We start from the raw sequence: 26,988 nt of genomic DNA on the forward strand, positions 1-26,988 counted from the left end.
TGGAAAAGAGTGAACCTTGAAGGAGTGTATGTTGATTGTCTGTCCTCTGTCAATAAACTGCAGGTATGTTTAACAACAACAAGGAAAAAAAACACTATACGATCTGACAAATTGAGACATAGGCTATTGCTATAATATTAATGTAAAAACATGTACTTTTGATGGAATTTAATTGCTTTAATTTGATTTGTGTGAATGTGAATTGTCATAAATGAGACGCAGAAAGAAATTAATTGTTGTAATACAAGACTTTATTGTAAAAACTGCTCTCAGAACAGCCTGTGACTGGAGAGAGTCAGCTGGAAAAGAGTGAACCTTGAAGGAGTGTGTGTTGATTGTCTGTCCTCTGTCAATAAACTGCAGACGTGGTCCACCGAAGCCAGTGGTGTCGTGGGAGTTTCTTTGTGGCGTGAGACGAGATCCGCTACACAGCAATGCACATTCCTAACTATAATTGGGACTGTCATATACATGCCATTATAATGAGAACACTATTGTAATAAAACGTTGTGAATTCTCTGGGTTTAGTTGCCGTGTTTCAGCGCGTTGTTGTGGGAATAGCGCGTCCAGAACAGGGATTACTACAACATTGTGACCAGCACAAGTTCGATTGTGCATTCACGTCATTTTGTGCAGATAAGTCGTAATATAAAGTTGATGTAAAATAAATATCTGATTAATCTCACATATGATGCGTTTCGTGGATTTAAACAGCCTGCTAGAAAAGTTTTTCAGTTTCCCGGTGCGTTCTCTTCAGCTTAAGCACGCGCAGATTGAACAACAATGCAAAACATTAAAACCTATGATTGGGACTGTCATATAATTATAATTGTATTCACTATTGTAATAAATTTGTAAATTCTTTGGGTTTGCATTCTTCAGCAACCGTTGAGTTGATTAACCTTCTAGCAAAGCGATTTGGTTTAACGTTCGTTCTCATCAGCTTCAGCGCGCGCAGCTCACACAGCAATGTCATTTGATACAGTAATTAAGCTATTCAATATTTTTACTATCACTGTAATATTAAAAATGTTAATTTTTTTTCAAAAACATTGTGTTATAATTAATAACTACCATTATTTGGTTCTCGTATTATTTTCATCAACGATATGGTTTGATAAAAATAATTTCCTTATTGTCCGTGCAGAGGCGATTCCATTTTATTGATCCATTTTGTTTCTTTATATGCAGCCCAATGTTATCCAATGACTTGTTTGCATTATTTAGGTATTTTATTTTTTGTTAGGCAATAGATTTTTTGATAACACTTTACAATAAGGTCTCATTTGTTAATGCATTAACTAACAGAGAGCAATAGCCTTTGTTATAGTAGTTAATAAAATGTGTGTGTTCATGTTAGTTCACAATGCATTGACTAATGTTAACAGATACAACTTTCTTAAAAATGTCTTATAAAATTGTTGGTTCATGCTAACTAATGCTAACAAAATTAAACCGTATTATAAAGTGTTACCATTTTTTTAATAAAGAAAGTTGCCCTAGGAGTGTAAAATTTATTTTAAAAGTTAAGGAATCTTACACTGGTTCAAACTAGGCTGTACTGTATTGTATATGTTTGATTTATGTTAAAAGTGTTTGAGACAAGGCTTTTAATGGTGAGCCTTTTGTTTATGTATACAGGCTATCAAAGTATATACATTTTTTTAATTAAGTTTTATCGGCCAATATATCGGTTATCGGCTTTCAAATGTAAAGAATTATCGGTGATCGGTATCGGCCAAAATGTTCATATCGGTGCATCCCTAATTACATAGATAGATTAGAGAAACATATCTAGATAGATTTGGATAGATAGATTAAATGCTCCCCAGAAGAGATGCCGTACATCTGTGCTGTGGGAGCATTTCCATTTAGAAACCCCAAATAAAGTTGTGTGTGTGTGTGTGTGTGTGTGTGTGTGTGTGTGTGTGTGTGTGTGTGTGTGTGTGTGTGTGTGTGTGTGTGTGTGTGTGAGAAATGCAACGCAGGAATCAACTGTACAATTAGGTAGGCCACAATGACCATACCCATGTAATTGGCCATAACTGTCATATTATTGTCATTATTATTATTTTTTTCTCCTGTTTTGGCTCATAGGCTCACATCTAAAAGAAGGTCTGCAGTCCAGATGTGGAGGTTATGAGAGTTTTAGAGCCTTGGCACTGGCTACACTGCTGGACCCAAGGTTAAAAAATATGGCATTTGGAAATGCTGCCAAAGCCCAGGTCGCTGAAAAGCAAATGACACTGGAGTGTGCTTCACTGATGCGTTCAAACACAAATCCTGGTGAGCAGTTTCAGTCTGTGTTATGTTATGTAATCTGATTCATGTACTATATACTTCATATATGCCGTCAGTTTAGCATTTGTTACTAATTGCTGTTTTCATTTTTATTCAGAGCCAGAAATGTCAACATCATCACCATCACCATCAACATCAACACCAGTAGAAACACAGGACAGTTTATGGGAACTTTTTGATACTCGTATCCATCAAACTCAGATGATACACAATCCTACAGCTGATGCCACAGTGGAAGTGAAAAAATTCATCAACGATGCGTATTTGCCCATAACTCATGATCCACTAACTTACTGGAAAGAGAGAGCAGTAATCTTTTCTCATTTGTATGTCCTATCTAATAAATATCTTTGCATGCCAGCAACAATTGTCCCTTGTGAGAGGATTTTTTCAAAGACTGGAGAAATTATCTGTAAAAAAAGAAGTAGGCTAAGTCCTTCCACAGCAGAGAAATTAATATTTTTGAATAGAAAATATGTAAAAAAGTGAGACATTGTGGCTTGATTTATTTTAATAATATTAATTTTGCAGGACCAAAATAACATTATGCACAGTGAGGAGCCTATAGGTTACACGATTCACATATTAGAAAAGTACAATAATAAAAAAACAACAAATTTTCATGGCTCGTCAAGGTTGTTTCAGAGCAACACCTGCAAGTGACCACTAGGTGTCACCGTTGAGAAGGGTGTCGGATTGATTCGAAGCCTCGAAACAATATGGACCATTTGGTTCAACTGTTTCATTGCTTCACGAAGCCTCGATCTGCCCACCACTAGCTGGAACCTCATTAAAAATCAATTTTAACCATGCATTCCTATTGGAATCCAGAGGAAGCTTATGCAGCGACTGTCTTCTTCCACAACCAGGCACTGCACAATATTTAGTAAACGGCATGTTTACTGCTCGGTAGCTCAATCCGGTTTGTCATCACGAGGTAGGCCTATGTTATTTAGCTATGCCTGTAATGCGCGAATCGATGGGCGGGGCTAAACCGGCCGTGTTGAAGTAGGCGTTGATCTTCTTCTGCGGGGGTGGTGTTTTATCCTCTTTGACGTCATAGTTCCCCAGTTTGAAAAACGAGTCGTTTGCTGAGCCTGGTGTCAATAAAAGCATTTATTGGACTAACAAGGACGTTTTCAGTTCTGAAACTGACAGGATATTCTTATAATATGGTGACCTCTTAGATGTCAAAAGCTCAAGGAAAATTTGATTTCTCAGTTCATCACCCCTTTAACTCTGTATAACTCGAGACAGATGCTATGAACTCGGAAGAGAACTTCGCTCCGTTTGCCTGCGCCTCGTCCATTAATTGTATAGCGGGACAAGTTCCCTTACTCCTCCGCGTGAGAAATACAAGGTGTGGCGTGTGAGCGTGTGAACGGGTGGAAATGCGTGTCTCACGCCCAATGCGTGAGACTTGAGAGCCCTGATTAATTGCGGGCAAAAAAGAAATATTGAACAAACATCACTTTTTAACTTTTATTATGAATAAACGTTGGCGCGTTAACTTTGTGTAAACATTGTATTAACATTGTTTAAATGATTGCTTGCTATCTGGGATAGTCCAATTTAATCATTTCTCTCAACTTTTAGCAATCTTTTCCACTAATGATGTCTGTGCATTCTGGGATTGTTTTATCCTATCACACTGACAAGGAATCAACACAGTATTTAAAATGACGTTTAAATGTTTTAATTCATATAATTCATATTACATACAAGTAGCCTATATTGCATACTTTTCTCTATGAGTGTAGCAATGCATGAATTCAAAATTATTTTGTGCCCCACAAACCTACCATACACTTTATAGTGCTGAATTAAGGAAATGCATCTAGAAAAATAAAGGAGCAGTATGCACTATGTCAGTAACAGAAGCACAGTAGGCATACAGTAGATATCATAGGCACTGCAGTTACAATTTATACTTGGTGTTACACAGGTGCCACTTCTACTCATCACATTTCCAAATGGGATAAACTGAAATTGTCACTTACATTAAGTCATATTTATACAGATTTCATAGTGATTTTCTATTATAGTGCAGTACATTTATACCATATCTGTGTGAATTGGTGTGAAGCTACTGGTCCTCCTCATACAGTCAAAGGGACTGGAAAATTGTATAATACTATCCTTTTCAGAGCAATGCAATGGTCTACATGCACAATGGCATAATCAATGCAATTCTCTAGCTCAGTCACCCGCATTAACCAAAATAATGCATTTTCCAAAGAAGTGTGTATACCTCTTCCATAGAAAGATCTGAACTCGGGATCTATGTTAAAGTTTGCAGTATGTTATTACTACTGTCTACTTTTGTGTAGTGATAATCTATTAAATACTCTTCTTTAATAACAAATCAGTGCAATTATACTCCTAGAGTAAATACATATATTGGTGTTGATTTAATACTCGTGATTTTACTGTGTATTTTAGTCCTTAGCTACCTGCTTAGGAATCCTTCACGAACACAACATATTTTGGTTTGTGAAGCATCTGCCCGAGAACATGCCGAGAACTGTACATATGAATCTATGGTAGTGAAATTTGTGTATGATGCCTTTAAATAAGCATGAGATACAAAGATGGAAAATGTAAAGCATTAGTTATCCCTGTCCATCTAGCAGAACTCTACTTTACAAGCAGGGAATGTTTCCTCCTGCATAGCCACAGTACTGTTGCTGCCTAGGACTGTAATGCCCAGTTGCCGTTGTTTTTCTTGAGTTTCCCGATACCACTCATGCATCATCAGTGATTCAAACGTGGGAATCAGGGTCACCTAGAAGGTTACACAAAGATAAAACAGACAAAAATATGCTACATTATCCCCACAAAAATGTAGTAGCTTTTAAAGGTGCATTACAGAAGATTGTTTTGGGTCCACTCTGATATGGTGATCACAGGCAACTATAGGTATACCTATCCGTGTAGAAGTGGCATGACAGAAAGTGGCATGACAAAAAACAATTCAAGTAACTTGCAATTATATGTTTAACCACAGATGGCGATAGAGAGGCCAAAGTTTTGTGGAGTTTCTTTGAATTGACTTCTTCTGCATATATCTACTCATACATACCGGCGCATCCTCAGGCCATACAGATTTTCCCTCCAATAATGCATCCAGAATGGACCTCATCAAGCTTTCTTTGAGTGTGTCGTCTCCACTTATTATGTAACAGGATGATCGCAAGCGACAGAAAAACTCGACATCAACAGTGGAAGCTCCATGGCCTGACGGAAGGTAAGCCAGGTCCAAGTATACTGAAGCGCCAACCTTGCTACCTGTTGATGTATTATGACTCCAGTCAGTACCAGATAAATATATTTATACAAAAATAAACAATGTGAAATCAGTTCAAACCTGCTGTTGTCGATCGTTTAGAAGCAGAGCCTGTGCTACGACTAGCCATTATGTCTCCTGCCGAGCTGCTTCTTGAGCCGTAAACAGAGGTACCTTGACTGTCAGCCCTGGTTTTTGTGCCTTGTGTTAAAACACTAGAAGATGTTAACTGCTGTGTAACTCTTGCTGCTTTTCTGCCTTTTGTTGCACCAGGCTTTATGTTTCTGACAGGATCAGGCATACAAGCACCAGGCTGAGGTGGTAGAGGAGGTAAGTCTTTCAGAGGTGCGGGTGGGGGATCCTTCGGCAAAGGATGATTCCCTCTGCAAGAATTCACACCATCATTTAGGTTCTGGGATTGCAGGTTGACATCCCCTTCTTCATCAGAATCCAGAAGTCCGTCTGCAGTAATGGATGGGCAGTCCTCTACACCAGGATGTACATCTGGGTCTGTTGCCATGAAAAAATAGTCGCTGGCAGAAGTGAGAGGGGTCTCCTGAGCTGGATGAGTGGCCTTGTTACCTGAACATGAAAGTGGAAGGGGCTTTGCTACATCTTGGGAGTGGTCACTATCATCAGAAAGGTTCAATGGGCTGGTGTTACTAAAACCTAGTGACAGTGGATCCTCTTGATCGCCAACCTGCTTGAAATGTTTGAACTCACATGGAGAGACCAAGCAAAGGTCAACATCGTGGGTACCATCAAATACTAGACAATGCGGTCCAGATGAACACCCTTCCGGGCCATTATGAGGTGCCCTCTGGGTGTGAGGCTTCTTTAAAGACAAAGACAATCCTACTTTGAAATCAGAATTGACATGGTATCCATTGGAGTAAGATGTTTCGTCTTCGTTGGTGGACTCGCTCACTGTTGGCAGCACTTGTTCAAAAGACATCGACAATGATTCATCAACCTCAGTGGACTGTGGTGAACTTACTTCTGCAGGCATTGAGTGTGTGGTGGTGGTAAAAGTGGGAGATATATCAGGCATTATATCCTTGAAAGAGCTGAGAGACAGGAAACTAGAATGCTTTTCTTTGGAGGAAGTTGAGATACTTTCTTGGTTACTTTTGGGGCATCCGGACTCTGAAAACTTGGACAATCCCATCTGCTGGCTCTCTGAACCAAGACACATCTTAATGCCAAAACTACTATGACCTTTTGAGGCCCAGGTCTCTTCAGGTGACAAGTGATAAGGAGTATGACCAGCACTATTTGGACGTGATCTAGGAGATGTTAACTCTAACGTCTTTTCATTGGGACTGACACAAACTTCCTCATGCCCATCTTTCAAAGCCCCATTAAGCAAAGTATACTCAGTGGGAGTGAGGTCTAGATTCACACAAAGCTCATTTTTTATTTTTACAAAGGGTCTCGCAGATGCTCCGGACTTGCTAGGGTTTACTATGCTACTACACATAGACTGCAGATTACCTGTTGAGATATTTTTCAGGTTCCCAAAGTCAACAGTTTGCCTCTTCACAAGTAAATCATGTTGTTCTTGATCCATTTCCAGAAAATCTGCCGTCATATCTTCTGGTGAAGACATAATGGAGCAATTTATATCTTCTGAGTCTGTTGACAACTTCTGATTCTGCTGCTCCTTGTTAGATTTAAAGTTTTCAGCTTTGTCCGTAGCCTGTTTGTGTAACTTTGCTTCGTTTTTTATGTTTCCAGGCTTATTTGAGTTCAGTAGTCCTGCAGAGGTTTTCTTGATATCTTTCCCAAGAGGCTTTGTTGCTTTTCTCTCTTCGGGTTTGCTCTCTAACCTTGGTCTTCTCATTGAAGCATTTTTGCTACCTGACATTTCTCTTTGTCCATTTTCTTGTTTCTTTGTATCTGATATGTTTATTTTTCCATTGCTCTTGTCCTTCAAAGACTCCTTCCTTGTAACTAGTCTGGGGTGTTTATGTTTCACATTGCTTTCTACAGATTTCAACTTTTCTTCACTTTTCAGATCATTCCCATTCATGCCTTTGGTTTTGTCTTTTAGCTCTAGATCTCCACAAACAGCTCGGTCTTTTGAAGCACCATTACTTGGTCTGGATTCATTTTTGACAGATTTGGAACTGTCCTGACTCTCTGCAACTTTTGGATTCTTATCTGATTTTGATGTTTCAAAATCTTTTGAGCACACTACAGGGCGCTTAAGAAACTCTAGATGCTTCAGTCTCTCCAGACCATCCATTATCTTTCCTTGTGGTGTAGAGCCAGGGAAGAGAACTCTAATGATTTTCTCCATTGGGTTAGCAGGATGCCAAACAAGCAAAGCACATATAGAGACCAAAGAGGTTAGGTGGCCATCTAAACTCTTTGATTTGGAGCTATTATCTGGCCAGTTATTCATGAAAGACTCTACTTCTTTGCTACGTTTGACTGGATTTAGGATGTAAAGCTCAAGACACCCCACTCCCATTTTCTGGAAAAGAATAACTGGTTCTATGGAGCCACATGAATTGCGAAAAAGCGGTTCTGGTGAGATCTTTAGTTTTTCCAAATGCTGTAAAATAAGTGCTGCTAGATCACTGCTTCGTAGTACATTAGGATCACCCTGAAGTTTTTTAAGTCTGTTTGGGGCATTTAGGAAAACCACACCAAGCTCTGGAGAGATTAGATTCTTTGCCCATTGCTCCTTTTCCTGTGAGTCAGTTTTATTTTCCTCAAGCTCTGCGACCTTCCTCTCCAACAGACTGTTAACTCCCGGCAGGTTGTCTGTTCCAAGATGTGTAAGCAGCACTGAGTCAACACGGTCCAAATGCCTGACAAGTTTCCAGAAGCAAGAGCGTGGATCTGCTCCACCATTTACCAAAATATTGAAACCATTGACCGCAAAAAAGGCGCAGTCTCCTCTCCCTCCTGGAAAGACATAACAGCACGGACGACATAGCTTGAGAAATCCTACTGTGCCAGGTGGCTCTAAGAGATCAAATGGAGACTGTGGCTCTATGGACTCAAAAATGTGGTCGGTGAACTCTTGAAGGCCCCCCATTTTGGGTAGTACCATTAGAGGATTCACCTTAATGTCGATAATGTCATGTATGTTGTGCTTCCCTAGCACTGAGTTTTTCCATTTTCCAGTTTTTGGGCAGCTTAAGGTGAGGTTTGCTTTGCCATGTATGCTTATAGAGTTTAAGAGAGCTTGAATCTGTTGGAAATGTACAGAAAACAGCATTAATTCAAATGCATGAGAAAACAGCTATTGCAATAGAGTACAACATAATCATTTGTAATGCTCAGAAGAATCATTATATTCAAATATAGCTACTTTTTCAAATCCACAACTAATGTGAGGAAAACACTTTAAAATATTGGCATACACATTTACAGTCTGGCAAACCTCTTCATCTGAAAAGATCTGGATGAAATCATTTGGAGCGAACTCCCCCGTGTGCAGGACCAGATCCCCAGAGTCCTCAAGAGACTGTCCCGTGAGCACCAGCAATTTGTGCCGAGGTATGGATGATATCAAGCTGTGGACCTGAATTCCAATATATATATATATATATATATATATATTTATATATACCAAAATTCCCATATATATATTCCAATATAATTCCAATATATTCCACAAAAAAAAAAAAAATATATATATATATATATATATATTAGGGTTGGGCGGTATTTCGGTAATATCGTATACCGCGGGGTCTTAAAATAGCAACGGTATCAGTTTCAATACCGTCATTACCGGCACTTATATATAATAAATAAATATAATTTATTCAATGCCTAAAAATGCTTATGTAGTTGTCATCAAGTGACAGTGTGGAGGAGAGAGAGAGAGAAGGGAGAGGCGGTAAATACTGACTAGGCAATTTGTAAATGTTGCAATAAAAAAGGTGACCGCGAGAGATGGAAACACCTCTAACCTAATGTCGCATCTCCGAAACAACCACCCACTCAGTGCTGCGAGGATGCATTTTGCCCCGAGTTCATTAAATAAGCGCATTCGTTTATATTTGTTAAAATATTATAATGTTATTTTTTTTTACGTTGATAATGAAAACTGAACAGCACGAGTAAGATGGGATGCATCGGGAGTCAGACATTGACCACTTAATTAAGTTTCATTTTGTAAAAGGCCTTTCTTTAAAGTGAATTTCGTTTTGTATAAATTGTATCCTAATTTTTTTTTTTTTTTACCAACCAATAATAAATAAGAATCAAATATAGCAGACAACATAATCATGACATGATCGTTCGCTGGCGCGCCGCGGTCACTTGCATTGAAATCTCATCATAAATTAACCGAAACTCACATGTATGTCTCACAGACATGACAGATATCTAAATAAAGCTTGAAATTTCATTAAACGAAACAATTCAAAATGAAAAGAAATAGGCCACTCGCTGATTATTTAATCCATGATGTGCATTTCTCTCTATGCGCGTTCTATACGGAAATGGCGATCATCAAATTAAACGAAACCATTCCAAACGAAAAGAAATCGGCTAGCCTACTCTCTGATTATTTAATCCATGATGTGCATTTCTCTCTATCGTTCACTATGGAGATGGCGATTCGTCAATTTCTTTAAACGAAACAATTCAAAAGGAAAAGAAATATAGGCAGCATACTCTCTTGGCTCGTTTCCACTGAGCGGTACGGTACGGTACAGTTCGGTAGGGTACGCAATTATTTGCGTTTCCACTGTCAAAAGTTGTGAATGGTACCAAAAAGCCGAACCGTACCGTACCACTTTTTGGGTACCCTTCCGTTGGGGTACCTAGCACAGTGGAACGGTACTAAAGGGTGGAGCTAGACTCACTGCAGAACGCTGATTGGTTGACAGAGTATCGTCACTTGCGCGAGCTACAAGGGGAATGACAACAAAAGCAGCGCCATTTTTTTAATATACAGTTGGAATATAATAGTATGGTTATTCTTTCACGAAATGTAGTTTTAAGAGTTTTTCAGACGAGAATGTAGTTGTTTAAAGCTCAAATCTGTGGTTTATTTATAATGTTTTATGATAATTTGATCCATTCCAGGCGATCACCGGGCGCTCGGCGCTCATGTTCCCCGCCTGGAACAGCCTTTCCTCGGCTAGTCGTTCTGACGTTTGCCGCTGACTCTGTAGTGGTAATTCGTCTTGTGTATATCTAACGGGTGATCTTTGGTCTCGTGAATCGATAATTCGTTCCCTGGCCAATCGTTTTGGCTGAGGGTTAAGTGAAGTTTCATATATTTAGGCTATTTAACTTTTCCGTTGTAACGTTAATGTTAGACCAGCGCTGAATTTGTATATTTGACTGAATTTTTTGCTTTATCTCTTATTGTATAGCTTCTTGTAACGTTACCTTTTACTTATACTTTTATAATGGCTATTATTGCTAAAACTGAAATTTAACTGGGTTGAGTTTTGTCATTTTTTATTTTATTACAAGATTATCACTGTAATGTTGTTTATTGCAACATTTGTACAAATGCAAATATTGCCAGGAATATGTTTAATATTTTTAAAATTTAAACGAAAAGATGCAGGGTTGTGTTTTATATTTCGTTTTGTTATAAATAGGCTAACGTTAAACATGCAGTAAATAATATAATCAGGTCTATACATTGCCTGAACCACATTTGTGTGCCTATAATGTTTAAAATGTATTTAAATGAAAACGAAAAGGGACAGAGTGGTGTTTTATAATATATTTCGTTTTATTGTTGCCTAAAATGTACATGAAGAGCGAGCTGAGTGCCGCTTTCACGAATGCGCTGTTCCATTTGGAGAATTACCGGACTCGCGTCCTCGGGAGTCATTCTGCTGAGAACTTTGCGTACTTGTTATTGAGAAATGCCTAATGTCGGCGCTTGTCTTCTTGTGACAAACATGCCGAGAAGCAAGGACAAGATCTGCTGTATGCCATCCATTAGTGTTTACTTTGTCGCTTTCTTCTTCGCGCGAAAATGACGTTGATCGCTTCTTTCCTGCAAACACCACGCCTATCAAGTAGGGTACTGTTGGCGATGGAAACGCTAGCCGGATCATGGTTTACTGACCCGACCCGAACCGTACTGTACCGTACCGTACTGCTCAGTGGAAACGAGCCATCTGATTAATCCAGGATGTGCATTTCTCTCTATACGCGCGTTCACCACGGAGATATCAATCGTCAATTTCTTTAAACGAAACAATTCAAAACGAAAAGAAAAAGGCTAGCCTATACCTTCTGATTATGTCATCCATGATGTGCATTTCTCTCTATATATGCGCGTTCACTACGGAAATGGCGATCGTCAACTTAATCTTTGCAGCACTGACAGAAAAGTTGTATTAATAAAAATCAATGGACGCGTGTCACCGGATTTACAAATGCACTTGTTGCTTGTTAATTTAATTTAAATGAATTAATAAAATGAATACAATTGTCATAATTAAAATAATTAAATATTATTAATTTTCCCATTTTTGCTCATTTATAAATAGTATTTATATCTACAACCCCCTCAGCACCTGGGTTAAACAATTATTTGGCGCCACCATATTATAACGGCCCACGTATTAAAAATAGTCGAGTCTAAATAGGGCTACGGCTCATATTACATTTAATGCCGTCAACAGGGATCAGACACAACGTGCACGGGTTGGCCTTGATTTTTTTTGTGTGTTTTTTTATGCCCGATCTGGTATTCAGTTTCTGAACGGTGTAGACACAAGCCAACAGTTTGGTGACGCTGTCTGAGCCTTATGTCATAATTTTTAATTAGTCACGGTAATACCGTATACCCCGGTAAAATAGGGAGGAGGTTTGACGGTATCAAAATTTGGATACCGCCCAAGCCTAATATATATATATGCAAAAACGATGTGATCATCGCAACTGGCCCACCATTACAGCCATATTATTTATATATATTTAATATATACATAAATAAACATATGCATATTGTCTCTACAAAGTGAACAATGAATACAGCAAATATGCAGGTAACACATTTGTGTGTGTGTGTGTGTGTGTGTGTGTGTGTGTGTGTGTGTGTGTGTGTGTGTGTGTGTGTGTGTAATATTTGTTACAAATGTTTACGTTAAAAACCCACTAAATTTAACCTTAACATATCTAATGTAACCCTTGTCATTTATTGAATATTGTGTAATACAAATAAATAGAATTGAGGAAGAGAACAATAGATGCCTTTAACAGTCACACACCTCAGAGTAGAGAAACTCTTCAGATGGATTTACTACAACTTTAATGTCCAGTACATCTGAACTGAAATTAAATGTCTTCTGACCTATGATGAGATTGTAGGGAGAGAGAAAAAATGGGTCAATAAGGAAATAATCAGAATAAGTAGACAAAGATGGCATGCATATATGGATTTCTCAACAGCAAACATTAATGCATGGCACAAAAAGAATGCAAAATTAGGTAAATCAAAGCAAACTGCACTAAACTCGAAAGTAAAAAATATGCACCCTGTGTAAAAACTTAAATACTTAGCTATTCTGTAATATTTCTAAATCATGAGTCAAATTTCAAAACGTTTTGATGCAGCCATAATCTAAAACAGAACCAGAGCAATGTAAAATAGAAGAACAAGTTTTCCCTGAGTATTATTATGCAAATGTCTATCTATGGTTTGCCGGCAAAATCACTTTCAAGACTAATGCAAGAGAATGTTCCATTGCTGTTTTTTCACTAGCAGCCAAAGTCTGAACAATTGGTAGAAAGCACTTCCTTCCTGTCTTTCTGCAGTGTGTACGGAAATAGAAAATTAGGACCAGCACGCCAACCTAAATACCACATTTACTGAATAATAGAAACGGGAGGTACAGAAGTTGCGATGGTGCACAGTACACAGATTATACAGTCTTCATTACACAATATAAATATTAAAATTATAATTAATTAATGATTCCCAATAAAGCAAATAAAACATACTTCTGCATTTTTACATCAGACAGGCTATAATAAAATATACACATATTCTAAATAGTACATAAATATCCGCTATTCTCATAATTCTTTTAACATAAGAATATGCAGTAGTTGTTTTTTTATGTTTTAGATTATTTGAAACTGAAATATTTTCATAATCATATTATGGTAATGGATTTAATGAGTTTACATAACTCATACACATTGAAAATATGACCATTTTTCATTATAAGTGGAATAATATTGTGCATGTCTGATACCTTATATGGGGCTGTACTGGGGCTGAACTACACAGTTGCTTCTTTGTTAATTCATAAGATTGCATGCCACACGTATATCATGTGCTCCAAATGGGCTCCAAAATATTCCCAACAGTGTTCTTTAAAAGTGTAGCTCATGTCTTTCACTGCCAAACCAAATTTGCTTCTTTCTGTATACCTCAAAAACGTATCTCTACTGTATGACTTTGAAAAAGACCCCCCCCCCCCCCCCCAAAATAAATAAATAAATAATTGCATTCATAGTCAGTGAATATTAGAAAGCAGAAATAAAGTGTTCCTTACCTCTAATGTCTTTTGATTCATATGAAGAATGCAGAGAAATAAAGAGCTTCAGCTGCTCATCCAAGTTACACACTGCCAGGTCCACATCCCATGCACGAACACCTATGTAAGAAGCTGCAAATATCTTTACGAATTCAAAGCATTATCAAAACTCCATGAATTAAAACGTGCTGATGTTCTTATTGACACTTACTGTACTGGGTTTACAAAAACAACGTTGATTTGAGAGCAAGCAGGCTAAACCCACCAGCATGTCATTGAAATATCATGTGAGACACATTGTGGCTTTCAGAGACAACTGAGCTGGTTGGTTGACTGACCATTAAAAAAGTATTGTTTTGCGGCATTGGTCTCCAATAATCATGAAATATAAACGCCTCTGAGATATGTTCTCATCTAATTATGACCTTAAAAAAGCAGACTCATCACTTCTTGCACTGAAATAAATAAACAAACAAACATTTAACAATGTCGGCATAACCAGCAGTAAATTCAGGAATATTTCCTGATATAGATAGGAAAAAGGCTGGACTAAAAGCCATACTGTAATATTGTAAGAAAGATTTAAAACCTGACATATTACTTCTTTGTGAAGAACAACTTAAATGAAAGCAAATATGAAAAAGAGCTTTTATTCTTATTTCTTTGTAAACAGATTTCCATTTTTGCCTGCTCACCATGGAGACAAGCTCTTCTCAGTTTTTGATCACTCAGACATCTGTGGTGTCGAAATCTGAAATTTTGTTAATGCCTCATGTGACTATGGTACCCGTCTCTGTTGTTGAAATGTTGATGTGGGAAAATCCAGCTTACACTGGCAGCATGTAGGTGTCTAAGGTGACAAGCTATTTTAGACCAGCTGTTCCAAAACACAACTCAATTAAGTTGGCTTTCTCATCAGGGTGATGGACACTAAAATGAATTTACATGTAACTGTTAAGCAAAAAACGACCGCTGGTGTGGGTGTGAACAACACATCATTAGCCTACTTAAAATACGAATTCGTTTCTATATAACGACTGTCACATACTAACAACTATACTTCAGCATACTGGAAAGGATGATGCACAAGGTGGCTATTTTTTTGTTTACTGATGTCATAACACTGCAGTGCAGGGAACAGCTGCGCGAATCTTGTACCAGAATAAACATGGTATTATTGTTTCAAAAGCTATAGTAGAGGCTACAGTATATGAGAGCTTGTTGAAATATGCGTAAAAATGTAGGCTGTTGCTGAACGCGAGAGATGGTGCCTGGCGCAATGAGTCGCACTGTGTTGATCGTGTTGTTTCATCCATCTCTAGGCTATTCACCAAAGAACGCTGAATAACAAAATCAAAGAATGGAATATCCAGATGCTCAAAACCAGAACAAAACACATATATCAGAGATAATGATAATATCAAATAGCCCACATATTATAACAGCTTGGATTACCACAGTTATTATTATTCCTAGAAATCCAACATTTAAAAACGAATACCTCGTTCAATCTCCACCACAATATAGTCCAGTATGTGCGGTCTATAGAGCGCACCGATTACAATCAACATCGAGTATTTGTCATTGCTGAATCCAGGATGGGCTGTCAGGTCCTCTGATTCCATTGCTGCCGTTACACCCGACGCCATGTTGGAAAGTTATTCTTATGATGTAATACACAAGCATTCGATTCAAGCGTTATTGAAGGAACAGGCGGATCATTTGAATGAAACTGAAGCTGACCAATCGAAGCATCACTAGGCTATTGCAGCAATCTACAACATTGTGTTTGCATTTAACTGGAATCAAATAAATACACGAGTTCAGTAAAATGCATTCATTCAGTTCAATAGTTGATGATGAACGAAAAACAACTCAACCATTCAGTAACTCTTTATTTTGAATTTGCATGTCACTTTACACAGCAGTAATAAATGGGGGGGAAAACATCATTTAGCAATCTTAAAGGGTTAGTTCACCCAAAAATGAAAATTATGTCATTAATGACTCACCCTCATGTCGTTCCAAGCCCGTAAGACCTCCGTTCATCTTCGGAACACAGTTTAAGATATTTTAGATTTAGTCAGAGAGTTTTCTGTCCCTCCATTGAAAATCTATGTACAGTATATTGTCCTTGTCCAGAAAGGCAATAAAGACATCATCAAAGTAGTCCAGGTGACCTCAGGGGGTTAGTTAGAATTTTTTGAAGCATCGAAAATACATTTTGTTCCAAAAATAACAAAAACGATGACTTTATTCAGCATTGTATTCTCTTCCGGTTCTGTTGTCAATCCGCGTTCACGAGGCCAGTGACGCTGCTGACGTAAGACGCTGCTGATGTGTTATCTGGTGCGTCCGTGTATTCGGGTTCAAATAAATATGTCTGGTTAAAAAAAAATTCAAGTCTTCCCCTGTGTCGAAATCCTTAGACATGTTTGCAAAGATTGTTTTGTTTACAGCGTGCGTCTCCCTCAGACTGTAAACGAAGCTCGGGCGCACCAGATAACACCTCAGCTCGTTTTACGTCAGCGGACTCATGAACGCGGATTGACAACAGAACCGGAAGAGAATACAATGCTGAATAAAGTCGTCGTTTTTGTTATTTTTGGAACAAAATGTATTTTCGATGCTTCAAAAAATTCTAACTAACCCACTGAGGTCACATGGACTACTTTGATGATGTCTTTATTGCCTTTCTGGACAAGGAAAGTATACCGTACATAGATTTTCAATGGAGGGACAGAAAGCTCTCGGACTAAATCTAAAATATCTTAAACTGTGTTCCGAAGATGAACGGAGGTCTTACGGGCTTGGAACGACATGAGGGTGAGTCATTAATGACATAATTTTCATTTTTGGGTGAACTAACCCTTTAAGGCATTTTAAAATAACAAAGAGTCATCCTTGTGGACAGCCACTTACGGCGTTATGTAGGCCTACTGCACAATGCTCACATGTAGGCTATCACACTTAAGATAAAAAAGAAGACTTGATGGAACGATGGTCAATAATAAGAATGCAGGAACAATACGAACATTGCAGTGCATGATATCATGAGACTACATCTGAGTATCGCTGTAAAATCGTTTCAGCTAACTTGTAATAGCCTGTCATTTTGTTTTCAAAACGTTATCTTCAGCAATTAAAATCAAATTGGTCGAAAAAGTGCTCATCACTTATCACTGCAGGACAGGTTGTCCTTTGCACCATTTGAATTTACTTTAAATTTAAGACAATTAAACTTAAGATAGAATTTTAAAATGCATTCAAAGCTATAAGTGAATTTACTTTGTCTCAATCACAATCATTTCTATATGAATAGTTAAGCATATAGTGTAAAAGAGTGCCACGACATTACCGAAGGACTAAACTTTTTTTCCAGTTTCCAAGTTGTTATTATTCTTTAACTTCACCAGAACCTCTTGCTGTTCCCCTATCTGTAAAAAATAAAATAAAAAATGTTTTATCTAAATATGAGATTATTCAAGATGGTTGGTTCTCTTCGTTTATTTTTTCCAATTTCCCATAATGAAAGACAGAACTTTAAATCATTTTTAAGTTACATTTATGTAGCGCTTTAATGGGTAGCCTACTCAAAGTGCTTAACATATGGAAGGGGAAATCTCCTCAACCACCACAAATGTGCAGCATCCACCTGATGATACGACAGCAGTGCCAGAACGCCCACCACACACTACCCTATTGTTGAAGAGGAGACAGAGTGATGAAGCCAATCAGTACATGGGGATGATTAGGAGGCCAATGGGCAAATTTGACCATAATGCCGTGGACCCCTACTCTTTTTTCGAAGGACATCCTGGGATTTTTTTATGACCACAGGACCTCGTCTGACTCTCTGTGGTCATAAATGAGACATCTCATCCGAAACAAGGATGGTGCTTTTTGATAGTAGTGTCCCCATTACTATAGTGGGGCATTGGGACCCACACAGACCACATGGTAAGCAGCACCTCCTGCTGGCCCCACTAAGACCTCTTCCAGCAGCAACTTAGTTTTCCCAGGAGGTCTCCCATCCAGTTACTGACGAGGCTCAACCCTGCTTAGTCCTGCAACCAGAATTGGGCTAGATGCTGATAGCTGCTGACCATTCAATATGGAAACTATAGCAAACTTTGGTAACACTTTATTTTACAGTGTCCTTGGTACATATGTTGCATGTAGTTAGTAATAACAGTAAATTATGCATAATTACATGCAACTAACCCTCATCCAAACCCTAACCCTATATATAGTAAGCACATGTAGTTATTAAATATTACTCAGTACTTAAATATATAATTACACTGTAACAATGACACCTTAAAATAAAGTGTAACCGAAACTTCGATTCACTGTTTCTGTTTTTACATTTATACGCTGATCTGTTAAGCATGCATGTTATAAAAGGTTATTTGAAGAGTTACTGAATTTCTGAGTTATTTGCACATTTTTAAAGAAACGTTTAGCCTGTATTTAGTATTGGCCTATCTGGTCTCTGAACCCTGCAAGACCTTCACACACCGCCAGGGGTCGACCTCCGAATGACTACTAAATAATTGTGTAAAAATCCAAAGTAAAAAATCTAAGTAAACCATTTAAAAACATATTGTTTCATTATAATTTTAAATAAAATATCAAATCACAGAAATGAATACATAAAATGTATCTGTCTATCTATCTAGATATAAAAGTTTGTCACAGCACATCAAAAAGCATTCAAAGCTTTAATGCTTTAATGTAGTACATAACTGATATTATAAGATGTGCCAAACATGAACGGGAAAAGGGGTTTTAAAGCAAAGCTAAGAAATAGCCGAAATAGTTTTGATATAGTTAAATATTTTAATGAAGTGTATGCATTGCCTATAGATGTTATGGAAATCAAAAGAATTAACAAATATCAAAATGTAAAAGTTAAATTGTGTACAAGGCTATATAAACTAAGATTGCAATCGACAGACTGGCCATTGTGCTATAGGCTACAATTGTAGGCTACAATCTGCTACACCTATAAAACGTTTATGCGTTTATCATTTAAACTGAGCTATTAACTCTATATGTTTGCAAGGCCTATGGTATTGATGCCACCTGAAAAGGATTAAGATGATAAACACGTTTTCAACAGATGATTTATGGTGCAACAAATTTTGTCCCACTATAATCTTAATGAACTGATGTAATCTAATCACAACAGCCCTGGTTGAACTGATTATCATGCAAAATGGCGAACATCTGACAATAAACCTCCGAGCGTGTTTCGATCCGCAACTCATCTTTATTTTGTTATAACACATTATCACCACCTGACATAACAGTAAAGCTAAACGATTTACGTTAATTATATCTGACCATAAGCAGCGAAACCAACGAAATCGCGGTGGTTCTTGTAATTCTCAGATCTAGTTCTGATGTAATCAGAAAATGATTAGGCCTACCTGATCAACTTAAGTTCTGGCTACGTGCCCGCACATGCCCTGTCCCAGTGCTCAGGCCTCCAGTTCTCGCCGCCAGATGGTGCGCTGTACAATCGAGAAAGTCAGGGGCCCATGATGACTGTTGAATAATGGCTGTTCAAAATAGTAATGCGAATTGGGTGACTTTTGCATCAAGCAATACATTATTATGATTATTATTATTATTATTATGTAGATTATTATTTGAGACAAATGAAAACCATATAGATTAGTATCAAGGTTAAATAATGCGTAGGCCTAATGTTTCATATAGCCTATTTTATTACATCCTTTTAATGAGCAATTTCGATCTATTTTACAGTCTGAATGCAACCGTTTTAATGTAAAAGTGCACTGCATTAGTTGACATTATAATGTATATTTTTTGATGAAAGCCTATGTAGGCTTTTATTATTATCATTCCTTTAGCGAACTTTTTGCAATGCCATTGCAAAATAGACAATTCTGTGAGAATGCAATTGAAATGCCAACTGCAAAATAAACAACATATAAAATAAAATAATACATAACTAAATGTAAACACAAAAAGTGAAAAATGAACATATAAAATAGGCCCATATATTATATCAAATATTATACAATGTATTTTTTTCTTTTGAAAGTTTAACAATAGGTTGAAATCTCAGAGGGTAGGCTACTTCATTGGGGTATCTTTAAATCCATCTATCAGCAACCATTTATCAGTATTAATGAGTTTTCATTTTTAACAGATTAGTCTGCAGGATTTCATTATGGAAAACAGCTCACTGATCGTTCCCTACACAAAGACAACTGTACATGACACAATACTTCACACACAATAGGAGACTCCATAGAAACCTTCGTGGGCAACTAGCTTGAGGTTTCGACTGCAGTTTCAACCACGCCTACTACTCTACTCCTGCTATAAAAACCTCGGCTCCCTCCCACAGCTCGAGACGAGTCAAACACGAGTCGAGACAGTATCGGAGCATTGCGAGAGAGAGAAACCACTCGAAATCTCCGTGGATTACTACCCCCTTCAAAGATCGACATATTTTTGGGAATTATATTATTTGGAGGAATTTCAATTTCTGGATTATACTATAATTTAAGGACAAACATGACTCTAGAGGAAGTTGTTGGATGCAGCAGCACTGACAGAAAGTAAGTTAGGCTACTTGTTACGTATAACTAAGGAGGTTCAAAATATTTTTTTCTTCTCATTATAACTTTCATAAATTAAAACTGACAATTGTTTTTTCTTTTAAAGAATGGAGACAGTACGTGAAGCTCTCGAGGAGCTGCTAGTGGCTGCGCAAAGACAGAACTGTCTGACAGTTGGAGTCTACGAGTCTGCACAACTCATGAATGTGTAAGTATTTTACTCAATTCAGTGACATGCATTAGAGCAAATTGGGAATACCGAATAGCATATTAAATTAAATGCATTTGTTAACTTTTACAGTGACCCAGACTGCGTGGTCCTGTGCGTTTTGGCGACCGATGAGGAGGACGAAAGTGACGTTGCGCTTCAGATCCACTTCACGCTCATCCAAGCTTTTTGCTGTGACATCGATATCAACATTGTGCGTGTGTCCGGCATGAGGCGTTTAGCACAGGTTCTCGAGGAACCTCTCTCCACTGATAGCAACGCCAATGAGCCAAGAGACCTCCACTGCATACTTGTAACTGTAAGTATTTTTAATCATATGAGTCTACAAATGCATATTAACAGAAACAGTGTGAGAAATTTAAAAAGTGTTCCGGGGGGATGGGGGGTGCAATTTGTTCATATCGCTTTTTGTTGTCGTTAACTAACTTTTTTAGCGTTATTTTGTGATATGTTTGTTATATGTGAATCTTGAATGAATTATGCAAGTTTTAACATTAAGTGCGTCTGATAATAAGTTTGGCTAAAAAAACGTGTCCCGAAGCAATTTGCACCCTTAACACAAATCAGGGAAGTGCAAAACAAGCTATAGTGAAAGTTTTAATACTAATCATATTTCCTTCCTTCTTATAGAACCCACAAGCTGAGCATCTGAAGCTGAACGAGGTGGGGAGTTACTGCAAGGAAAGCCGTTGCAGAAACCAGTGGGTGCCCTCCATTGCCCTGCAAGAGCGCTGAGCTATTCTGCACTGAAATGTGCTGAAGAGAAAAGGAATATTGATGTCGTCCTTCTACTGTCATGAGGACACAATCATCAATTAAAGGGGACTGTCTAATAGTCCATTCCAGAGCTTCCACTTCCATGTTTATGGAATTCGAAGTGTCAGAGGATACTAGAGACATGCGTCCACGTTCGTCATAATGCATGGTCGGTGTTATCGGCCTTTGGAAGGACCAAAGGAGTACCAAGGGTGGTTGTGGACTGTGTTGTACCTCTAAAGGGATGCAGCAAGGATGCTACGGGATATTTCCAGATGGCGGCGTATGGCTTGCACTTTGCACGCCACGTGGGGAATGAATGAATAACACGTGACTCAGATCTGACATTATTGTGACAGGTCTACAGAGGAAAAGAACGTCTGCTTTTTACAAGAGACTGCTATTTAAGGACTGAATTTGTCTTACCATAATGTTTTATTTATGCACAACGTTGATGTCATTCAAAACAGATAATATATTTGGTTATTTATAAATTTACAAATGTGTACTTTTTCTTATGAAATAAATTTTATGCCTAATGGTTCAAAAAATTAACAGTTCCTGTTGTGTTTTTTATGCCAGATTTTAAAATCAGAAAGTGCATATTTTTGGACATTGGAGCAAAAACTCTCACAAGGACTGACATGAGTTCAGTTCAGAGCTGGTCATAAAAAGACAAATTAGTTAAAAATACTCTTGCTTCCTTGTTGGAATAGCCAAGTATTATCATTTCAGATGTTATTTTAAGGACACAATAAGGAAGAGAGGGACTTAAATTGTTCTGTGGGACAACAGACAGTTATGATTAATAATAAAGAAACACCATGCCCAAGAATATTGCTGTTCACATATTGACACCTGTTTTTTCCCCCCTGCCTGCATCATAAATCATGCAGCCTAGATGCAGCTCTATGTGTACAAAAGTGAGAGGTTCCTTATCTGTTTCTCAAACACGGGGCTTTGTTTGCAAGAGGTGCAAAATATACATGAGAACACAGCACTGGATATAGACATTCTACACTTGTTTTTTAATATCTTCCTGCTCAAGAGGATGAAGGAGAAACTACAGTCAAATAAATCACAATAAACTGCTTAGCTATTTTTTTACACTGATTCTAATATTGTCCTTCAGCCAAAAAAAACAAATTGTCACAGTCATGTAGTAATATATTGTTCAAAGAGAACAATCAATGTCTTTATACATTGGACATGAAAACATGCACAAACATATTAGTCACAGACTTGTGCTGTTTTCAGAAGACCAAAAAAAAGGGGGAAAATAGCTTGATCCCTTTGACTTCACTGACCTTTTCTTTGGTGACTGTGAAAGGTCAGACTGCCTGCAGGCCACAGTAAACATGCAGGAGGGGTACGTTGATCAAATAGCCTGTGATTTTCCCATTAACTTTGCAGACAGCTAAATGGACTGGTTGAAAGAGGCTGCACGTGACAGACCCCACATCTTCAACACCATGACTTTCCAACAAGACTAATGCACTGACTCACACCATATTCCTTTAAAGATCAACTGAGACATCTGGGCATGATTCCTCTACAACTTTAGTAATATGAAGTGAATAATGTCATGACTCATACATCAACATCTGCAAAGGCAGAGTATCAACCTTTTCTTGAGAAAATATAATGCTGTACAGAAGGTTTGAATGGCATGTCTGTATTTTCACAGGGAGCTCTGTTCTTACATGTGGCAGTGTTTACAGTTCCCTTGTGCCAAAAAAAGTTAACTTACTGGAGAGGGGTTAAAAAAAAACAATGGCACAATTCAAGAGGGGTGATGAGAAAGTTAGTGAGCAATAATCACCCACTTTATGAAGTCATCAACAGGGGCCATTGTTTAGGTGGGGTGGATCAGTAAGCAACTGACAGATATATTTGTGTCTTCATTGTAAAAGCCCAAGAGAAAACAGTGTTTTCTGACCTGGGGCACTTGTCCGCGCACAAAGCCGACGTTGATGGGCTCCTCTGCAGACAGACATGACTAAACCATGGTGCGTACCCTGGGCGGCTGCTGGGCTGAGCTGCGCACTTCAGGACTGCGCTGACGTCAAGCCGGAGGGAGAAAATAGAAGAAAAACAGGAACAGAAGGCTCTTATTTCCATGGCAGCAATAGCACAGACCTTTAACAACGATACTCGCTATACTGAGGTAACAGCCACTGCCATGAATACTGCACGTTCTATTCTTAGACTATGAGGAGCTATATTTGAGCATGTCACTGACTCAAATATTCACTGAAAAGCAAAAAGTGGAGCATGGTGGGGTTTTTACATCAGACATAAACACTATAGTCTGAATATAAACACAGCATAGTAGAATTATGATGTTTGCAGTGTGCATATTCAGAGGGCAATCTATTTAAAGATTATAAAATGAAGAAACTCACAGGCTAAAATGCAGGTTTAGACATCCTTTTCCATATTTATTCCAACAGAAAACATCTTTGAGCTTCAGAAATATGCATGATTAACTTATCCAAATGAAGCCACTGTTGTATGGAGCTTGATAATAGTCAAGTCGCTTTTATTTATATAGGGCTTTATACAATACAGATCGTTTCAAGCAGCTTTACAGTAAAATAATGATTCAATGATGCAAACAGAATTTAATTCCGCTCTAAAAACACAATAGTAAACAGTCACTATTTATTTGAAATCAGTTCAGTGTTGATTCATTTCAAGCCAGACGTCAGATTGTGGATCTAGCATTCAAAATAGTTCTAAAATAGATTATTATTTAGAATTAAGAATTTGTTTCCACTTGATTCATGGCCATGTTTTATTAATTGCTTCCCTCATCTTAATTAAATCATGACTATTTACTAATTTGTTCCCTTGATTTAGTTAAATAATGGCAATGTTGTACTAATTAATTCCTTTGTTTAATTTCAGTTCAATCGTGCCTGTGAAATAACTAAAATGAGGGAAAGAATTATTAGGCCTACATGTCCGCTATTTTACTAAAACGTGGGAATGAACTCTTAATTCGTGGTCATGGCTCTGTACTGTTTATCAGAAAATATAAAGAATAAAATCCCACACTGATTTTTGAAATTATTTCAATAAATATTTGTAAAAATTTTTGTAATAAATGAACACCCCTCACATGCCTGAATGGTTGCATCCAATACTAATTGAACATTTAAACCTTTATAAATAACAATAAATATTGGATTCAACTATTTAGATGTTGCTCGTAGAAAGTCATTATAAAACATAACAGGTTCACACGTGCTATGCATGCTTAACTGGGGTCATGGATGGCCATGTGATGAAATGAACGAGAGTCATGTGCAGCTGGGTCACCCCTCTCTGTCTGACACACTAATGACTTCATGTGTTCTGCTGAGCCAAGGTCAGGGGCCGCGAAAAATAAGACCCTCTCATCACTCCGTTCCTTATGAAGTCCACTGTTGTGCAGTAGCAAACAGAGCAGTCACATGACTTTTAAGACTCACAAGACATTTCATGTCTGTGAGTAGTTTAAATTAGTTCTGACTGAATGCCAAGGTCTGTTTAACTATAACCTAAAGCAGAATAGTACATTTATACATTTGTACAAATCAATTCATTAATTTCATTTGAATGTATATTTGTATAATGTTTGGTAACATTTTATATTACGGTGCCATTGTTACATATGTAACATGCAGTTACTATGGTAATAACTAAAAATTATGCATAATTACATGCAACTAACCCTAAACCAAACCAAACCCGGTTACACTTTATTTTAAGGTGTCTTTGTTACATTGTAATTATACTGAGTAATATTAAGTAACTACATGTACTATAGGGTTAGGATTAGGGTGTGGTTTATGGTTAGTTGCATGTAATTATGCATAGTTTATAGTCACTACTATAGCAACTTGTAACATATGTAATAATGACACTGTAACAAAGTGTTATCCCAAACCCTATTCATAACCCTATGTAATAAGTTCATGTAGTTAATATTACTCAGTACTTGTATAATGTATAAGGTTACAGGTTAAAAAAGACACCTTAAAATTAAGTGTAACCTAATGTTTTAACCTAAATAAGTTTCCTGAAACACAGTAGCATAGACAGAGGGCATATAGGACAAGCCTATATAAGTTCAGACACACTTGTTTTAGAAAATTCAGGTGATGACAACAATCAATCGATCAATCTTAGAATAATTTTATTGCTTTTCGCCTGCTGGATATATGCATCCTTTTTGTTTATTTCTTGCGTCACATTAATCGTGGAATCCAAATGCTGCATCCACCCACCGTTGTTTTTGACGCAATGGGACCTTGTTGTCAAAATCTGTCCTATGGTAAATAAACTCATCAGCAAGTCATTCACAGCTTTATAGCCCACATTTCCTGTTGTCACCAGAGCATGTTTCCTTTTACGATATTGGAGATTAATGATCTGCAAATACGGAAGAACCAGCAAGAATAGCAACACAAACATAGATTTTTGCGACTGAAGGGCACCAGTTCAAAATCAATACAAATTACTTTCTTCATTCTCCAAAAACAGAGTTCATATCGATAACAAAAGGTGTATCGTCAACTTGTCAATTAGAGCATACTTCAAATAAATTTCCCATTCTACAATGTATTTTGTGTATAATTTGCTAAGTTAATTATTGTCTGTGTTGTGCGTGTAGACGATATTTTATGACTACTACTTTCTGTGATGCCAGTGAGTGCAGACCATACCTTGATAAGAGCACTCAGTGGTTTCTCCACTTCCTCCACAGTCTGACAGTCAGGAAACACCATATCTGTCTGACTGAGGGTTACCGTTGGTAACAGAGATTCATTCATTAGTCACGTTAAACTGAAGGTGGGAACACATGGACTCCCCCCTGGGACTGATTGATTAGCAGAAGTTAAGTGCACCGGAGCCAGTGGGAAGTCAGGCACGCGCCCGTCAGCTCTGAGTCTGTAATCTGACAGCACACATTGCACAAAGACAATGCCACACACAAAGCCCTGATCAGATGAAGTGGGCCACAAAACCTAGCAGAGCATGTCCACTTCACAAAGACATAGAGAGCGTTTATTAGCTTTAAACAGTGTCACATGCTCCAAATCTTCATTTTGTAAAAATGTCTGTTTGCATTCTCCAAATGCAGGGCCTTATCAAACTAACCTGATTTTCATTTGAAGTTGTATTGTCACTTCCACTAATAATCGGATCTAACTTCAGTGTTGCCCGAAACTAATCAATCAAGCAAATATTTCTAAAGCCACGTGTTGTGCTCATATGTGAAAGTAATTATTAGGCTCCTGTTTCCTCAGCAGAAATCAATCAGTCTGGGGCAATCAGCAGTGG

General features: G+C 37.7%; 2 protein-coding genes and 1 long non-coding RNA gene across 3 annotated transcripts; 2 read left to right on the forward strand and 1 right to left on the reverse strand.

The window, feature by feature from the left end:
• The first annotated feature begins 2,097 nt into the window (after positions 1 to 2,097).
• Positions 2,098 to 2,668, forward strand: LOC143739838 (uncharacterized). The gene is made up of 2 exons (XR_013204559.1): positions 2,098 to 2,286; positions 2,399 to 2,668. It is a non-coding gene; the product is annotated as an uncharacterized LOC143739838 (long non-coding RNA).
• Positions 2,669 to 3,974: 1,306 nt separating this feature from the next.
• Positions 3,975 to 15,748, reverse strand: map1sb (microtubule-associated protein 1Sb). The gene is made up of 7 exons (XM_077231995.1): positions 15,575 to 15,748; positions 14,092 to 14,193; positions 12,799 to 12,881; positions 8,985 to 9,125; positions 5,669 to 8,792; positions 5,384 to 5,589; positions 3,975 to 5,086 (listed from the first exon to the last, which is right to left on the reverse strand). The coding sequence occupies exons 1-7, from the start codon at positions 15,720 to 15,722 to the stop codon at positions 4,928 to 4,930; spliced, it is 3,963 nt and encodes a 1,320-aa protein (XP_077088110.1). The 5' UTR covers positions 15,723 to 15,748; the 3' UTR covers positions 3,975 to 4,927.
• Positions 15,749 to 20,476: 4,728 nt separating this feature from the next.
• gadd45bb (growth arrest and DNA-damage-inducible, beta b) lies at positions 20,477 to 22,208 on the forward strand. Its single transcript, XM_077231996.1, has 4 exons — positions 20,477 to 20,672; positions 20,779 to 20,880; positions 20,974 to 21,199; positions 21,532 to 22,208. The coding sequence occupies exons 1-4, from the start codon at positions 20,629 to 20,631 to the stop codon at positions 21,634 to 21,636; spliced, it is 477 nt and encodes a 158-aa protein (XP_077088111.1). The 5' UTR covers positions 20,477 to 20,628; the 3' UTR covers positions 21,637 to 22,208.
• The last annotated feature ends 4,780 nt before the right edge of the window (positions 22,209 to 26,988 follow it).

The sequence above is a fragment of the Siphateles boraxobius genome, unplaced genomic scaffold (assembly GCF_051911475.1).
Source record: "Siphateles boraxobius isolate OS27281-9 unplaced genomic scaffold, OSU_SipBor_1 1, whole genome shotgun sequence".
Taxonomy (NCBI): domain Eukaryota; kingdom Metazoa; phylum Chordata; class Actinopteri; order Cypriniformes; family Leuciscidae; genus Siphateles; species Siphateles boraxobius.